This window comes from Dipodomys spectabilis, unplaced genomic scaffold (genome assembly GCF_019054845.1).
Source record: "Dipodomys spectabilis isolate Male_0828 unplaced genomic scaffold, ASM1905484v1 ptg000499l, whole genome shotgun sequence".
Taxonomy (NCBI): domain Eukaryota; kingdom Metazoa; phylum Chordata; class Mammalia; order Rodentia; family Heteromyidae; genus Dipodomys; species Dipodomys spectabilis.
This window is the reverse complement of record NW_024871176.1, coordinates 1-14,503: the sequence shown is the minus strand read 5'-3', so window position 1 is coordinate 14,503 and position 14,503 is coordinate 1. Positions and strand designations below refer to the sequence as shown.

The following is a 14,503-nucleotide window of genomic DNA, read 5'->3' as shown; positions in this document are numbered from 1 at the left end:
CAGCCCCTTGACCCTGCCCTGTAACTGACCCTTGGGGGGCGGGGGAGGGAAAAAAAAGCCCCCCGCACGGAGACTGCGCATGCTCCGAGCTGGACAGCTCCAGAAGAGGGAAATTTAAAAACGGTTCGAGCTGCCGCGACGGCGGCCAAATCGCAGGAGGCGAGGGGCGAGCGCCAGGGAGCCCCCCTCCCCTCCTCCGGACCCCCCCTGCCCCTCCCCGGGAGGACCGGCTCCAGGGACCGCCTTGCAGGGTGGGCCGTGCGCCCTCCGCCCGGGCAGCGCCTTCCCCGGGTGAGGGGGACCCCGGGGCGCAGGGAGGGGAGGACGGGGAGGGGGCACGGGGGGGGGCGGCTCCCTCTATTCCATTCCCCCCCCTCTTTCCGGGGGACCCTCCTCGAGGACTCCGGGTGACCGAGCAGGGTCTTTGGCGGGATTTATATTCGTCTCGGGTTTTGACTGGAGAAATTGAGGGGCAACCCGAAAACTTGGTTGGGTTAGAGCGGTGTTTGCGGGGGGCAGTGGAGGGGGGCAGGCTGGTTGCCCAGTCCGTGGCATTGCTGAAGGCCGATCGGGGTGCTCTGAGATCCCCCCCCCCACACACACACACACAAGTCAGGATTTGTCTGACCCAGAGAAACCCCGCATCAAGTTTCTCTTTGATCTTTTTTTTAAAATATTGTTAGCTTTTCAAAGTGTCCCCCACGGAAACGGAGATGGGACATGGAAGATTGGGGTTCAGATTCCTTATTTTGCAGGTGCCCATTTTTATTCCTCCCACCCCCAGCCCTTCCCCCATGAACGGGAAAGAACCCAGACTTTCCTGGCATTCTCTCAATTGGCTTCTAATGGAATCCGCACCGGGAGGAACTATGGGGTGGGGGTGCTGGGAGAATCCCCCCATCCTTCTGAATTGTGGGAAAGTGGGGGCTTCGTGTTCTATTTGCACATCGCCACTGATGGACGTTTGTCGTTTGTGTGTTTTGTCTGTTGTTTTCTGCTTGTCTTTCCCCTCTCCCAGATGATAGACAGTGACAGCTCATCCATCATGTCACAGATTGCTCGCCACTCAGAGCCAAATCACCACCGACGCCCACACGAATACAGGTGAGGGCTACCACAGAACGCACAAGATGATTGTTTGTCAATGCTCCAAGTGTGATCACACCGGTTTCTCTGGTTGTTCCGTTGGTGGGGACCCTGGCAGGAGAGCCGGACGGTTGTGATTTCAGAGTAGGTCCCTCTGCAGGACTGGGAGGGACCACTAAATGCCTGCTGTTTCTTGTCCCCTCCAAAAGAGGTCAGCTCCTGGTGACAGCCACCACGACAGCTTTCTCTCCACTGGCCCTAGCAGGGGCTTTAGAAAATGTCCCTTTTCAAAAGCTTTCTGGAGGGAATTGAGTTCTCCTCTCCTGGATGTTTTAGAAAGTGGCATGTCAGAATTCCTGGGTGCTTAACCTGGCTGTGTGACCTTCCTCAAGTGGTGTGCCCTCTCTGAGCCTTGTTTCCTATGAATTCTATGGTCTTAAGGGTTCTTCAAGACCAGATGGGTCCCCAGATAGAAAAATGAGGTCAGCCCAACCAAATTCCCTCTTGAAATAGAAAGGAATGAGTTTCAGGGGGGTGGGGGTGCCCTCCAAATTCTCCTTTTTTTTTTTTTTTTTTTTTTGTCTTCAACCCTTACAAACAGAAAGGCCCTTAAGGGGTTTGGCCAGTCCAGCCAAAGGGGAGAAGGGGCTTGTGAAGGCCACACAGCCACCGGAAGGGAGGACCTGGGGGGGGGGGACTTGACCCAGTTCCCAGTCCCCCCCACTTCCCAAAGCAAGCACCATGTCTGAATGGATGGGCCCAGCCCTAGGAAGGAATGGGAGGAATGGGGACCGGACGGGGCGGGCCTGGGACAGGCAGGCTGTCACCTTGGATCAGCCCTGTTTACCCAGGGGCTGTCTGCATCCTGGGGCCACGGCAGCTCGTGAACAGTGCCTGAGCACTCAGCAGCCCCCACTCAGAGAGACGCTGCCTTCTGAGAGCCCACAGATGCTAACAGGCCCCAGGCCTGGCTGAGTGAGGAGCAGGGGCCAGCTGAGGGACAGTAGATGTCCCTACCCATCACTCCCGGCCCAGGACGCTGCTCTGATGAGCAGCGGAGGCTCCGGGAAATAAAAGGACCTTTCCCAGGGTTCCTTCCAGTAGGAGCAGAGTTCAAATCCTGCCAAGGGGTGGGCCAGGGTGCAAACTGAGCTTCTGGGGCTGGCTGGACCTCTCTGAGCCTGTGCGGTGGGGGTGAGGTGGCACCCGCCCGTGGCATGGGTTGCTTTGACAACCGAGTTGTCTGTCTGATCCTGGATGAGCTGACCTCCGAGCACTCCTTCATTCCTGCCAAGGGGATATTAGATGCCACTCAGGGAGGGAGTTAAATGAGATATTGCCCGTGCTCAAAGGCAGGCAGGCACTGAGTGGATCTGGTTGGAAGCCAGGAACTCAAGAAATGGACTCTTACTCATCCCTAAAATACAGCTAGAACAAGTCTCAGGACTTGCTTGCATTTCCTCAGTTTCCTCATCTGTAAAATGCGCCTGTCCGGGCCACGCCCCATTAGGATTCCACCACACCCTGTCGTTTTAGACCACGCCCCTCACGAGGTGGTGGTGGTGGTGGTGGTGGTGGTGGTGGTGGTGGTGGTGGTGGAGGTGGTGGAGGTGGTGGTGGTGGTGGTGGTGGTGGTGGTGGTGGTGGTGGTCGTGGTGGTGGTGGTGGTGGTGGTGGTGGTGGTGGTGGTGGTGGTGGTGGTGGTGGAGGTGGTGGTGGTGGTGGTGGTGGTGGTGGTGGTGGTGGTGGTGGTCGTGGTGGTGGTGGTGGTGGTCGTGGTGGTGGTGGTGGTGGTGGAGGTGGTGGTGGTGGTGGTGGTGGTGGTGGAGGTGGTGGTGGTGGTGGTGGTGGTGGTGGTGGTGGTGGTGGTGGTGGTCGTGGTGGTGGTGGTGGTGGTGGTGGTTTGAGTTGAAAGCTCATCTGGAAAGCAGCAGCTACTTCGCTGTAGACACATTGGAGTCGCAGGCTGGGGGGGGGAGGGCTGGGGAGCACCCGGTCCCGCATCCAGGCACTTAGGCACCACACAACAGGGAGGGGTCAGCCCCGCCCACAAACAGTTGAGAGCACTGGCAGTTTGTCCCTCCCCCCACTTCTGCAAAAACAGGGCTGAGCAGGGTAGACAGGCAGGGGAGGGGAGTGGCAGCAGCAGCCCAGTTCCCTGGCCAGCCGGCAGGGGTGGGGTGGTGAGTGGAGAGAGTAACAGGCTAGACCTCCCAGCACAAACCCTTCCTATTCGCCTGGAATAGGTTACCCTCTGAACAGAACAGCCAGGAGCCAGTAGGGCAGAAACCAACAGGAACACAGTCCTAACACCTGGAGAGGTGGGGGGGGGGGGGCTGGGGACTTTAACTCTTTCCATTTACTTTTCCTGGGCTGAACTCCCCCCCCCCCAATTCCATGCTCTGGGGACTGCATCCTTGTACTAGTTGGGTAGATGAGGAGACCGGTTTAAATAACCGTAGCAAGCTGAGATCTCAGTAGCTGAGATCTGAGGATCACAGTTCTGCGCTAGGCAGACAAACCTGAGAGACACTTATCTCTAATTAACTAGCAACAAACAAACAAGACAGAACTAGAGGTGTGGTTCAAGCCTGTAGAATCCCAGCCCTGAGTGAAAAAAGCCAAGTAAGAAAGCCAGACCCTAAGTTCCACCCCCCACCCCCCAGCCCGGTACCAGCACAAAATAAATGCCTTTGCAAGCGGATGAATTGTCCATGCTGTGTGGCACTGGACACGTTGCTGCCCCTCTCTGTGCCTCAGTTGCTTTCCCCATGAAATCTTCAGGGAACGGGTTTGCAGGGTGGCCGGAGGCTTGTGTACCTGAGGTGTGGGACAAGGCCTCCGGCAGGCTGGGGACCAGGTGCTCAGTCAGGGAGCAGGCCTTTATGATCATTTATAATGGATGCTCCTCTTTCAATCACTCCTATTTTTCCTTCCCTGAATAACACCACCCTGTAGACAGACATTTATGGGCTTCTCATTCACTCCGTACATCTCCAGCGATCGTTCTAGAGATCATTCACTGCCCTAGTGTGGCTCTGTGAACAGCTGCCTGGCCGGCCATCTCCTGGGGCCGAGGGCAGCCGTTAACCATCAATGCCGGGGTGCAGGGGGTGGGGGGTAGCAGCAGCTGCCAGCGGCTGGCCAGTCCCTAGGGAGCTGTGTGGGATCAGTGACAGGGGAGGGGCCTCTCCGCCCAGCCCAGCCCTGACACCAGAGCTGGAGACAAAGGCCTGGGGACCAGGGGTGGCCCTGACCTCAGGAGCAATCCTGCACCAGCAGCTCCTGCAGCAGGAGGAAGGACCCAAGCTTGCTTAAAACCAGTTTAGCTTAAAACGTGGAGGCCCAAGGTAGTAAGCACCTACTATGTGCCAGGCCACGGATACTAAACAGGCGCTGGCATTGGCCACTTTCAGACAAGGGTGGCCAAGACCCAAAGCACACAACGTGCTCCAAGGGGCACACGTGGGAGCAGCAGATGACAAACCCGCTGCCCTGACTTTTGTGACTTCCTGGAGGTCAGAGCCGGCAAGTTCTTTCCATAGATAGGGAAACTGAGGCCTGGAGAGGAGGGGGGCTCTTTGCTGCTGGTTCTTTGAATCTCCAGCTCTTCTCAGAGTCACCGGGCACCGTGGCTTCCCTTGCAGAGTCTGGTCCTAGACATTTTCATATCTAGATCGGCCCTTGAGAAACGGGGTGACCTTGGGGCACCCCCTCCCTGCCGTGGATCACGCTGTTCTCACCTGTGGGAGAGAAACGGTGGATACCCGGGGCCGCAGAGTGGGGTGGATGGACAAACGTGCAGCCATGGGAACACAGAGACTTTGTGCCCAGAGATGGGGGGTCTCTTCCCGAGCCCCAAGTTCAGGGGGCCCCACCTTTCAGCAAGCCTCCTACCCCCCTGAGGGGTACTGTCAGGTGTTAGAGATGGTTGGTACCTGTCCTCACCCCTGCATCCTCCATCCTCAGGTAGACAGACACAGTCTCCCGGAAGCCTTGTAAGCCAGGAAAAAAAGTTCAGGCTTCTTTTGGAGCCTTACAGCTCTGTTTCCCCAGAAAAACACACACACACACACACACACACACACACACACACACACACACACACACACACACACACACACACATTACAGCTCTGTTTCCCCAGAAACACACACACACACACACACACACACACACACACACACACACACACACACACACACACACACACCTCTAACCCACCTATTGTTCTAGAAAAGAAGGATTAAAAAAAAAAAAAAACTTTCACCGGGCGCTGGTGGCTCCCGCCTGTCATCCTAGCTACTCAGGAGGCTGAGATCTGAGGATCATGGTTCAAAGCCAGCCCAGGCAGGAAAGTCTGTGAGACTTTGATCTCCAATGAACCACCAGAAAACCGGAAGTGGGACTGTGGCTCAAGTGGTAGAGCGCTCACCTTGAGCTGAAGAGCTGAGGGACAGCGCCCAGGCCCAGAGGTCAAGCCCACAACCGACCAAAAAAAAAAATTCTAACTCTTGAAATCATTCCACTTTGTGCCCTCTCTTGACCTCCTGGGGAATTTTTCAGCATGCTAAGTAACATGTAATGTCTTTCTTTCTTTTTTTCTTCCTGTAAATGCTTACAAAATGTATCACAAAAGATCTGCTAGCTAAGTAAGCAAGCCAACCCCCCACCCCCACCCCAATGCTTAATCCCCTCTGGCTGGACCAGAAACAGGAATTGGTTGTGGCCATGGATAATTTCGTGTGTGTGTGTGTGTGTGTGTGTGTGTGTGTGTGTGTGTGTGTGTGTGTGTGTGTGTTATAGGGCTTGAACTCAGGGCCTGGACACAGTTCCTGAGCTTTTCTGCTCAAGGCTATTGTTCTACCACTTTGAACCACAGTGTCACTTCTAGTTTTCTGGTGCTTAACTGGAGATGAGAGTCTCTCGGACTTTCCTGCCTGGGCTGGCTTTGAATCTCAATCCTCAGATCTCAGCCTCCTGAGTAATCCTGGGAATACAGGTGTGAGCCACGGCACCTGGTAGACAGTTTGTTACCAGCCGAGGCTCAGGGATGCAGTGGTGTTGCCTGGTAAGCAAGTGGAAGCAAGAGGACTGGAAATGCTTTGCGGGGGACGGGTCCCGGGCTGGGGCTGGGCCTCCCAGGGGGCCCCACTGTGTGTCAGGCACTGTCTGGCACGTGTCTCTTCCTACCCTCCCATCTGGGCCTCGGGTGGGAATTCTGGGTATTTTACTTATGGGGAAACTGAGGCCCACTGAGCTTAAGAGCAACTTGTCCTAAATCACCTGGCTACCAAGGAGGCTGAGGTGGGATTTGAGCCCACAGTGCACATTCCTTCTTCAGAACCATCACCGTGCCATCAAACTCAGTTCATGGCAGCCAAACTGGCAGAGCAGCTAAGAGAGGAGACTGCAGGCGGGTACACACTGCCCGGTCCCTCAGAGTCTCAGCCACCCAGCTGTGGGATGGAGCCTGGGAGAGGTCCATTCCAGAGGTGCAGACAAAAGGGGGTCACCGCCTGGCCTCCTCCTCCTCCTCCTCATCTGCTGGCGCCTGGCAGATGGCCGCGTGGGGTGTTCTGTGGAGAATGCATACGCCTCCCGAGAGCTGGGGACCTGAGTGAAGCCCATGGAGCCCACATACTCCATGGGGGAGCTGTTGGATCGGATGACCCACCTGCATTTGTGGGAGCCTCCACCTGCGTGGCGGAAGCCATGCTGGGGGGAGGGGATGGGCACGCTCCCACTTTACAGCTGGGCAAACCGAGGCCCACGGAGGTGGATGAGCCCTGAGGTGCAGGCCTACGCGGCTCCATAGCCCTGTGGAGAGTGAGCCATGGGGTGGGGGTGGGGCAGTGAGGGGGAGGGGTGGGGTAAGAGGGGGGAGGAGAGGACCAGGGCTGGGCCCCTCCCATGAGCTCAGAGCCTCCAGAGCAAAACCCAGAGCACAGCAGAGCATGTAAAGAGCGGGGGGGGGGGGGGGGGGGGGGGTTGTTATTCTGACCTCGATGGACCTGCATGGTGCTGTTGTCTGGCTGGTAACCCAGGACTGACCTCTACCTTGGGCATCTTTTGGAAAGACCCCCAGAGTGACCACCGCTCTCGCGGTCCCACCCAGGCCGTCCTCACACGGCATAGACACATCTCCACAGAGAAAGACGGGGCTCGCCGCCCCTCCCCAGTGGCATTTCCAGTGGGGAAACTGAGGCACGGGACAGCACGGGGGTGGCTGCAGCTCAGTGCGGCTCCGCCTCACCTTTTCCTGCGGGCGAAAGAGGGCGAGCCCATGCCTCCGTCTCTGCGTGCGCGTGCCTGTGCGTGAGTGCGCGTGCGTGTCACGCGTGCAAGTTGGCGTGAAGCGGGCAGGTGGGAGTGCGTGTGCACGCATTGCACACGTGGGTGTGGCTGAGGGAAAGTAAGCACATGGCTGAACTCTCCTGTGGGGGAGGGGGCTGGGGCTCAGCCGGGAGCTCTGCTGGCGACTGAACCCCCATGGGGCTGAGGAAGACCCCAGGTGGGGAGCGCTGGCACACCAACAGTGTGCAGCACTGTCCGCGCGCAGCAGGTGCCTCGGGCGGGGGAAACTGAGGCCAGGGCTGGTTAAGTCACCTGCCCCCGGGTCACAGGGCTCCCACTGCACTGCTCAGCCTGTGAACAGAGACCAGCGGGTGACCGAGGGTCCCCCTGCCGGGCTGCTTGCTGCCTTCAGTGGGGGAAACTGAGACCCAGACCGGGTGAGGCCTTGCCTACGGTGAGGATACTTCAGAAGTGTGGCCAGGGACTTCCCGGGGGGGGGGGGCACTCCCAGAAGGCTCCAGGTCTTTGCCACAGAAGGGACACTGGCAGTGGCCAGGCTCATCGTTCACCCAGCAATGGCAGGACGGGGTGGAGGCTGTGAAGTGGGGTGCAGGTATGTCTCCAGCTCCAGGCTGAGCCTCCAGGTCTCCCCACCCCGAGCCGTGCCACAGGGGTCAGCAGGACTTTGTGTCCACGCATGCGTAGAGCTGTTGGAAGTGCACTCCACCCACTGCGCGCTCAGCTCTGTGCTGTTCCTTCGCTACGGGGTTCAAGGTTTCCCTGCTCCAATGTAGGGGATCCCTGGGGTCACTGATACTCAGCAGGGGACACAACGCCGGTGCTGGCCTCCCGAGAGACCTGGGGGTGCAGCCATTGCCTGTCCGGGTGTAACACCCCACAGCATGTGATCCAGGCCGGCTTCTAGGTAGCATTTAGTAAAGAGACGTAGTTCGTGGTTGAAGGTCAGAGGTGGGAGGTCGCAGACCCCGAGTAGTCTGGCTAATGTCCCTAGTGACATTTGTATTGGTGTGACTGCTAGACTACAGGACCCTGTGGACCACTGTCCCCTTTGCTGCATAAGAACAATGTCCTGGGGCTGGGAAGGTGGCTCAGTGGTAGAGTGCTTGCCTTGCATGCATGAGGCCCTGGGTTCCATTCCTCAGCACCACATAAGCAGAAAAAGCCAGGAGTGGCCCTGTGGCTCAAGTGGTAGAGCACTAGCCTTGAGCTGAAGAGCTGAGGGACAGTGCCCAGGCCCAGAGTTCAGGCCCATGACTGACAAAAAAAAAAAAAGAACAATGTCCTATGAGGTGGAGGAATGATCGCGTATCTGCATTTTTTTTGGGGGGGGAGGGGGTTGGTCGTGGGGCTTGAACTCTGGGCCTAGGCGCTGTCCCTGAGCTCCTCAGCTCAAGGTGAGTATTCTACCATGTGAGCTACAGCACCACTTATGGTTTTCTGGTGGTTTATTGGAGATAAGAGTCTCACGGTCTTTCCTGCCCAGGCTGGCTTTGAACTGCGATCCTCAGATCTCAGCCTCCTGAGCAGCTAGGATGACAGGCATGAGCCACTGGTGCCTGGCATTTTTGCAGATGAAAACCTTGAGGCTCAGATTGCTGAAGACAGTGCTTCAAGGGAACCAGCATTAGAACCCAGGACCTGCTGGTCTCACTTGCCTCTCCATTGGAGGACATCATCCAGGTGGCTCATTGATTTGCAAGATGCCTTCCAACATCTGCAGGAGCTTTGTGGGTCCCCTACTAGCAGGGACTCCTCTCCCCCCCCCTCCTCCTCCTCCTCTTTTTTTGGTCATAGGGCTTGAACTCTGGGCCTGGGCGCTGTCCCTCAGCTCTTCAGCTCAAGGCGAGCGCTCTACCACTTGAGCCACAGCACTATTCCCGGTTTTCTGGTGGTTCATTGGAGATCAGAGTCTCACGGACCTTCCTGCCTGGGCTGGCTTTGAACCGAGATCCTCAGATCTCAGCCTCCTCCTGGCTCCCCTCCCTTCTTCCCCAGAGCAGCCAGGGCAAAAGCGGGGAGCCATAGCAGGTTACTGAGTAGGAGTGGGGCTCGCACCAGCAGACCCTACGGGCTTGGCTGGCCTATGGCATGAAGCAGAGAGGGGTTGGCCAGGTGGCCGTGGAATGGGCCTTGTTGCTCTATTCTTGCCCTGGTCTCTGAGGGCCTGCGGGGACAGATGGTGGGGACCTGGGCCGAGGCTGTCACTCAGCCAGACAAGTTAGAAGCAGGCTTGGAGGGCGGCAGCAGGGGGGCCCCAGAAACAAAAGCACAGAGACCTCGGAACAATGGGGGCCACGTGCCATGGGCAGGGGCAACAGTCGAGTTTTTGTTCCCTGGGCCACTGGGGGCCGGCAGCGGCCCCAACAGTTGCCACTGAATGACCCAGGCGAATTTTCAAACTGTCTCCCCGGGCTGGGTTTTCTGGCCGGGCAGCCAATGGGAGGAGGCGGGCGGGCAGTCAGTCACCTGCTGCCAGTCTCTAGGAAAGGGGCCTGGGCCTCACTGAGCAGCGGTGGCAGCGGTGGCTGTGGTGGGGTGGGGGGTGGGGGAGTTGGGGGGAGGGGGGGTCATGGCAACGCTAATTGTGGTCCAGAGACACAAGGAGAGTGAGCCAAGAGTCGGGGAGGAGGGGACGGGAAGATGAGGGAGTCGGAGAGGGAGGCCAGGGACTCCAGGCAGCCAGTGGGTGATGGGACCCCATGCCAGAGCCCCACCCCCAGAAGGCTGTGATTAACTGGGGTCCCTCTGCCTTCTCCTCTCCCCCTCAGCTTGGTCTCAGACCCCATCCCATTGGCGTTTGAAGACTGTGGGCCTCTGGGGAGGTGGCTTATAGTCACAGCGCTGGTGTGGGCTCTAGGCAGCCCGACCTTTCCTCCCACTTCTGTTCAGGAACCTGTAGAGAGCCCAGTGGGCATGAGTTCGGATCTGCCCTAGAGCCCCCAGACTCATCTGGGGGAATGAGCTCTGCTCCAGCCATGCTGCCTGATCCCAGCTTCATCCCTTCCTGTGCCATGCAGCTTTGAGCAAGGGACTCAGTGATCTGAGCCTCAGTTTCCCCAGCTGCGACATGGGAGTGCAAGTCTAGTAATCCCTTATCAGAAATGTTGGTTAGGGGATGGGAAGGTGGCTCAGTGGTAGAGCGCTTGCCTTGCATGCATGAGGGCCTGAGTTCAATTCCTCAGCATCACATAAGCAGAAAAAGCCAGAAGTGGCGCTGTGGCTCAAGTGGTAGAGTGCTAGCCTTGAGCTGAAGAGCTGAGGGACAGCGCCCAGGCCCGGAGTTCAAGCCCCAAGACTGGCAAAAAAAAAAAAGGGTTGATCCAGTGTTTTACATTTTGCTTTAGATTTCGTAACATTTTCATAGACATAATGAGATTTCTCAGTGATAGGACTCAAGACTAAACGTTAAATCCATTCATTTTTATATGTATCTTACACATAGGATTTGGGAAGGGGACCAAACCCAGAACCTTGTGCATGCTAGGCAAATATTCTACCACTCAGCCACACCCCTAACTCTGCTTGATGGTATGTACTGTGTCCTTTGGGTGTGTATGTGTGTGCGTGCGCTGGTAAAATTTTGTGGCTTATTAGAGATAAGAGTCCATTTCATGGACTTTCCTGCCGGGACTGGTTTTGAACTGTGATCCTTAGATCTCAGCCTCTTGAGTAGCTGGGATTACAGGCGTGAGCCACCAGTGCCTGGCTTCTTGGAGTATCTTATCCATATAACCTCAGGGTGGTTGATTTCCTCTAGGATTTCCCACACACCTCAGTTTGACTGTGACCCTTCGAATGAACCTGGGTGTGGGGTGTTCCACTGAGGGAATTGGATCCTGGCAGACTAGGGGGGCGGATTAAGGATGTGTACCCTGGAAAGGAATCTTTGCCCCCTTGGAGTAACAGAGCTGCATCAGGGCTGGGCACCTGGGAAGTTATGGATAACCATCTGGACTGGGTGTGAAATTCAAGGAGCACTCAGGATGTACGGGGACCCCCGGGGCCAGGCTCCCAGGTCCAGTCTCCACAAGGGGCAGTGCAGGGGCTGGGGGGTGTTCTAGAGGCCAGGCAGCCCCCACCCACCAGCAACTGGCTGTAGCTCCCCCTCCCGCCCGAGCTTCCGCTCCTCTCCGCAGCCTCCTTCCGCCCACCCGCGATGAGGACCTGCCGGGGGACCTGCAGTCGCTGTCGTGGCTCACAGCCGTGGACGTGCCCCGGCTGCAGCAGATGGCCAACGTCCGCAGGGAGCCACATCCGCACCCAGGTATGCAGGGCGAGGGCCGGGGCAGGGTGGCTGCGGGCAGCTTTCCATCTCTGGGCCTCCATCTCCACATCCACAAAGTGGGGTGAGTTCCACCCTCTGCCAGCCTTCACATCAGGGAGGGCAGCGCCTGCAGCAGCCACAGGAAAGACAGCCCTTCCCCCGCCCTGCGGCCCCCTGATGCCCCACTGCAAACCTGTAGGCCGAGGGCCCAATGCAGCCGAGGCCCGTTTCTTCCAAGCGCTGAGAATGGTTCTGTGCCAGGCAAGGGTGGCTCACCCTGTAATCCCAACGACTCAGACTTGAGGACTGAGGTTCAAGGCTGGTCCAGGCAGGAAAAGTCTGTGAGATTCTTACCTCCATTAACTACCAAAAAGCCAGACGTGGAGCTCAAGTGGTAGAGCATTAGCCTTGAGTTCAAGCCCCAACTACCAGTGTGCACACGTGTGTGAGCACACACATACACAAGAATGATTATTTTTCAAGAACGGGAAAGAGAGAACAAAAGAGAAAGAAGAAAGGAAGAAAGGGGGAGAGAGAAAGGGAGGGAGGGAGGGAAGGAAAGAATGGGAAAGGAAAGGAAAGGGAGGTAAGAAGGAAAGGAAGGAAGGAGAGAGAAGGAGGAGGACAGAGAGAGAGAGAGAGAGAAAGAAAGAAAGAAAGAAAGAAAGATGAAAGGAAGGGAAAGGAAGAAAGAAAGAAAGGAAAAGAAGGAGGGAGAGGAATGGAGGAAAGGAAGAGAGAGAAGAAAAGGAAGGGAGGAAGGAGGAGAGAGAAAGAGGAAGAGAGGAAGAGATAAGGGAGGGAAGGAAGGAAGGAAGGAAGGGAAAGAGAGAGAGGAATGGAGGAAAGGAAAAGAATAGAAAGGAGTGGAAAGGGACAAAAACCACATAGCTGGCAAGGCCTAAAATATCTGCTACCTAGTGCCTGATAAAGAAGTTTGCTGTCTCTATTCTAGAACCCTGGCATACAGTAGGTGTCATAACTGTCAGCACGTTGTGATCACAGCAAGGGGTTAAATGCTTCGAAACAGGTTGAAGAAAGGGCTGGGAAGGTGGCTCAGCGGTAGAGCGCTTGCCTCACATGCCTGAGGTCCTGGGTTCGCTTCCTCAGCACCACATAAACAGAAAAGGCCAGAAGTGGCGCTGTGGCTCAAGTGGTAGAGCGCTAGCCTTGAGCTGAAAATCTGAGGGACAGCACCCAGGCCCAGAGTTCAAGCCCCACGACGGACCAAAAGAAAAAAAGAAACAGGTTGAAGAAAAACCAAACAATGACGAACATTATCAGTAACCCACTAATGCACAGTCAGTCAAAGCCTGGTGTCTAGCAATGTTTATCTCAGTGGGCAAATTATTCCTGAGCAAAGCATGTATACAGAGGGTCCAGTAAATTTGCTTTTTAAATTTGCTTTTTAAATATATATATATATAAATATATATTTGCTTTTTAAATATATATATTGCTGTAGTACAAAACTAACCACTGGCAGTAAGCAAATGAATAGACATGGCTATGTGCCAATAAAACTTTATTCACAAACCAAGCTTTGGCTCAGGTCTCTAACCCTAATGTAGAGCCCTTAGAGGCAAGTGCTTTCTCCTCTGAGCAGTTTCTGCTCTTGTGGGGGCAACGGGAGCCAGCTGTATGAGAAGCACTTCAACAGCTGGTGGGCAATAGATGCTCAGACAAGGCAGGCCCTTCCACTTTACAGGTCAACTTGGTTTCACCAGCACTGACTGAGATCCAGCTGCTGTCATGAGACTCTGGGGTAGATTAGCCATGTCTGTCACGGGTCCCGCACAGGTGATGGTCACACATGCTGTTCCTGGAGCTAAAGGCACATGGGGGAGCTATGGAGATCGCTGCTGTGATTGTTTTTGTGTTTGAGGAGAAGAAATAAACCATGAACTGTAGCTTCCGTTTCTTAGTGCTGCATCTTTATGGAGATTGTTCTCACATGCTGAACATGTTCTCAGTGCTTGTTAGACAGTATTCACTACCCCTCAGATCTTTCACAGGTAAGTACAAGGAGGGAAGCAGGCTCAGCCCAGCCCCGGTCCCACTTTACACCACTCTACCCCAGCAAAGAGACTGGCCAACCACCCACTGTGTACCGTACCGCTCCTAAAAGGGCGCAGGGCTGACTCCGGCCCCAGCCACCATTCCCCCAGCCTTACGCTGTGCCTCCCTCTCCCCCACAGGTGCCTTGGCGAGGGCTGCTGACCTGCACATGGCCACCCCCCCGGGCCCCGTGCTCCACGCCTCGTCGGGCATGGCCCCGCGAGGCCTGCTGGGTCTCGGCCCCATAGGCAGCCACGGAGCCAGCGTAAGTGCAGCTGCGTGGTTGGGGAGGGAGAAGGTACTCCCCCCCCAGCCCCCTCCATGCTGAGCCTCTGTCCTCCCTCCCGCTGCTTCCAGCACCTGAGCCAGCTCCCAGCAGGGGGCCAGCCAGCCCCAAGCCTTCAGGACACCTCACCCCTGTACACGCCCGCCACGCAGCTCCCCTTCCCCCTTCCCACGGGGGCTCAGCAGGTAGGTGGGGGGCGGGGAGGCTGGAGGCAGACACCCCTGCCTTGGCCGGGCCTGGCACCTGTGTGAGCCTCAGTATACCTTCATCTTCCGCACCGTGACCCTGTATGGGGTGGGGGTGGGGGACAAGGTGTTTCCTGTGCCCACTATTGGGGGACAGGGTGTTTCCTGTGCGATTGGGGGACAGGGTGTTTCCTCTGGCTGGAATCCACCTCACCCCCCACACTGCACCGGGGGGGGGGGGGGGAGGCGCTTTGTGACTGCCAGCTTGCCTCACCTGCTTCTCTGTCTCTGTCTGTGAAAGTATCA

The 14,503-nt window shown here is 56.7% G+C and overlaps 1 protein-coding gene across 1 annotated transcript; it reads left to right on the top strand.

Moving 5' to 3' along the window:
• Nucleotides 1–1,018: 1,018 nt before the first annotated feature.
• Foxn4 (forkhead box N4) lies at nt 1,019–14,197 on the top strand (the record flags this gene model as incomplete). The annotated part of the gene is made up of 4 exons (XM_042669552.1): nt 1,019–1,104; nt 11,541–11,668; nt 13,867–13,991; nt 14,084–14,197. Coding segments are annotated over exons 1-4 (453 nt in total), but the record flags the coding sequence as incomplete, so codon positions are not given.
• Between the last annotated feature and the right edge of the window lie 306 nt (nt 14,198–14,503).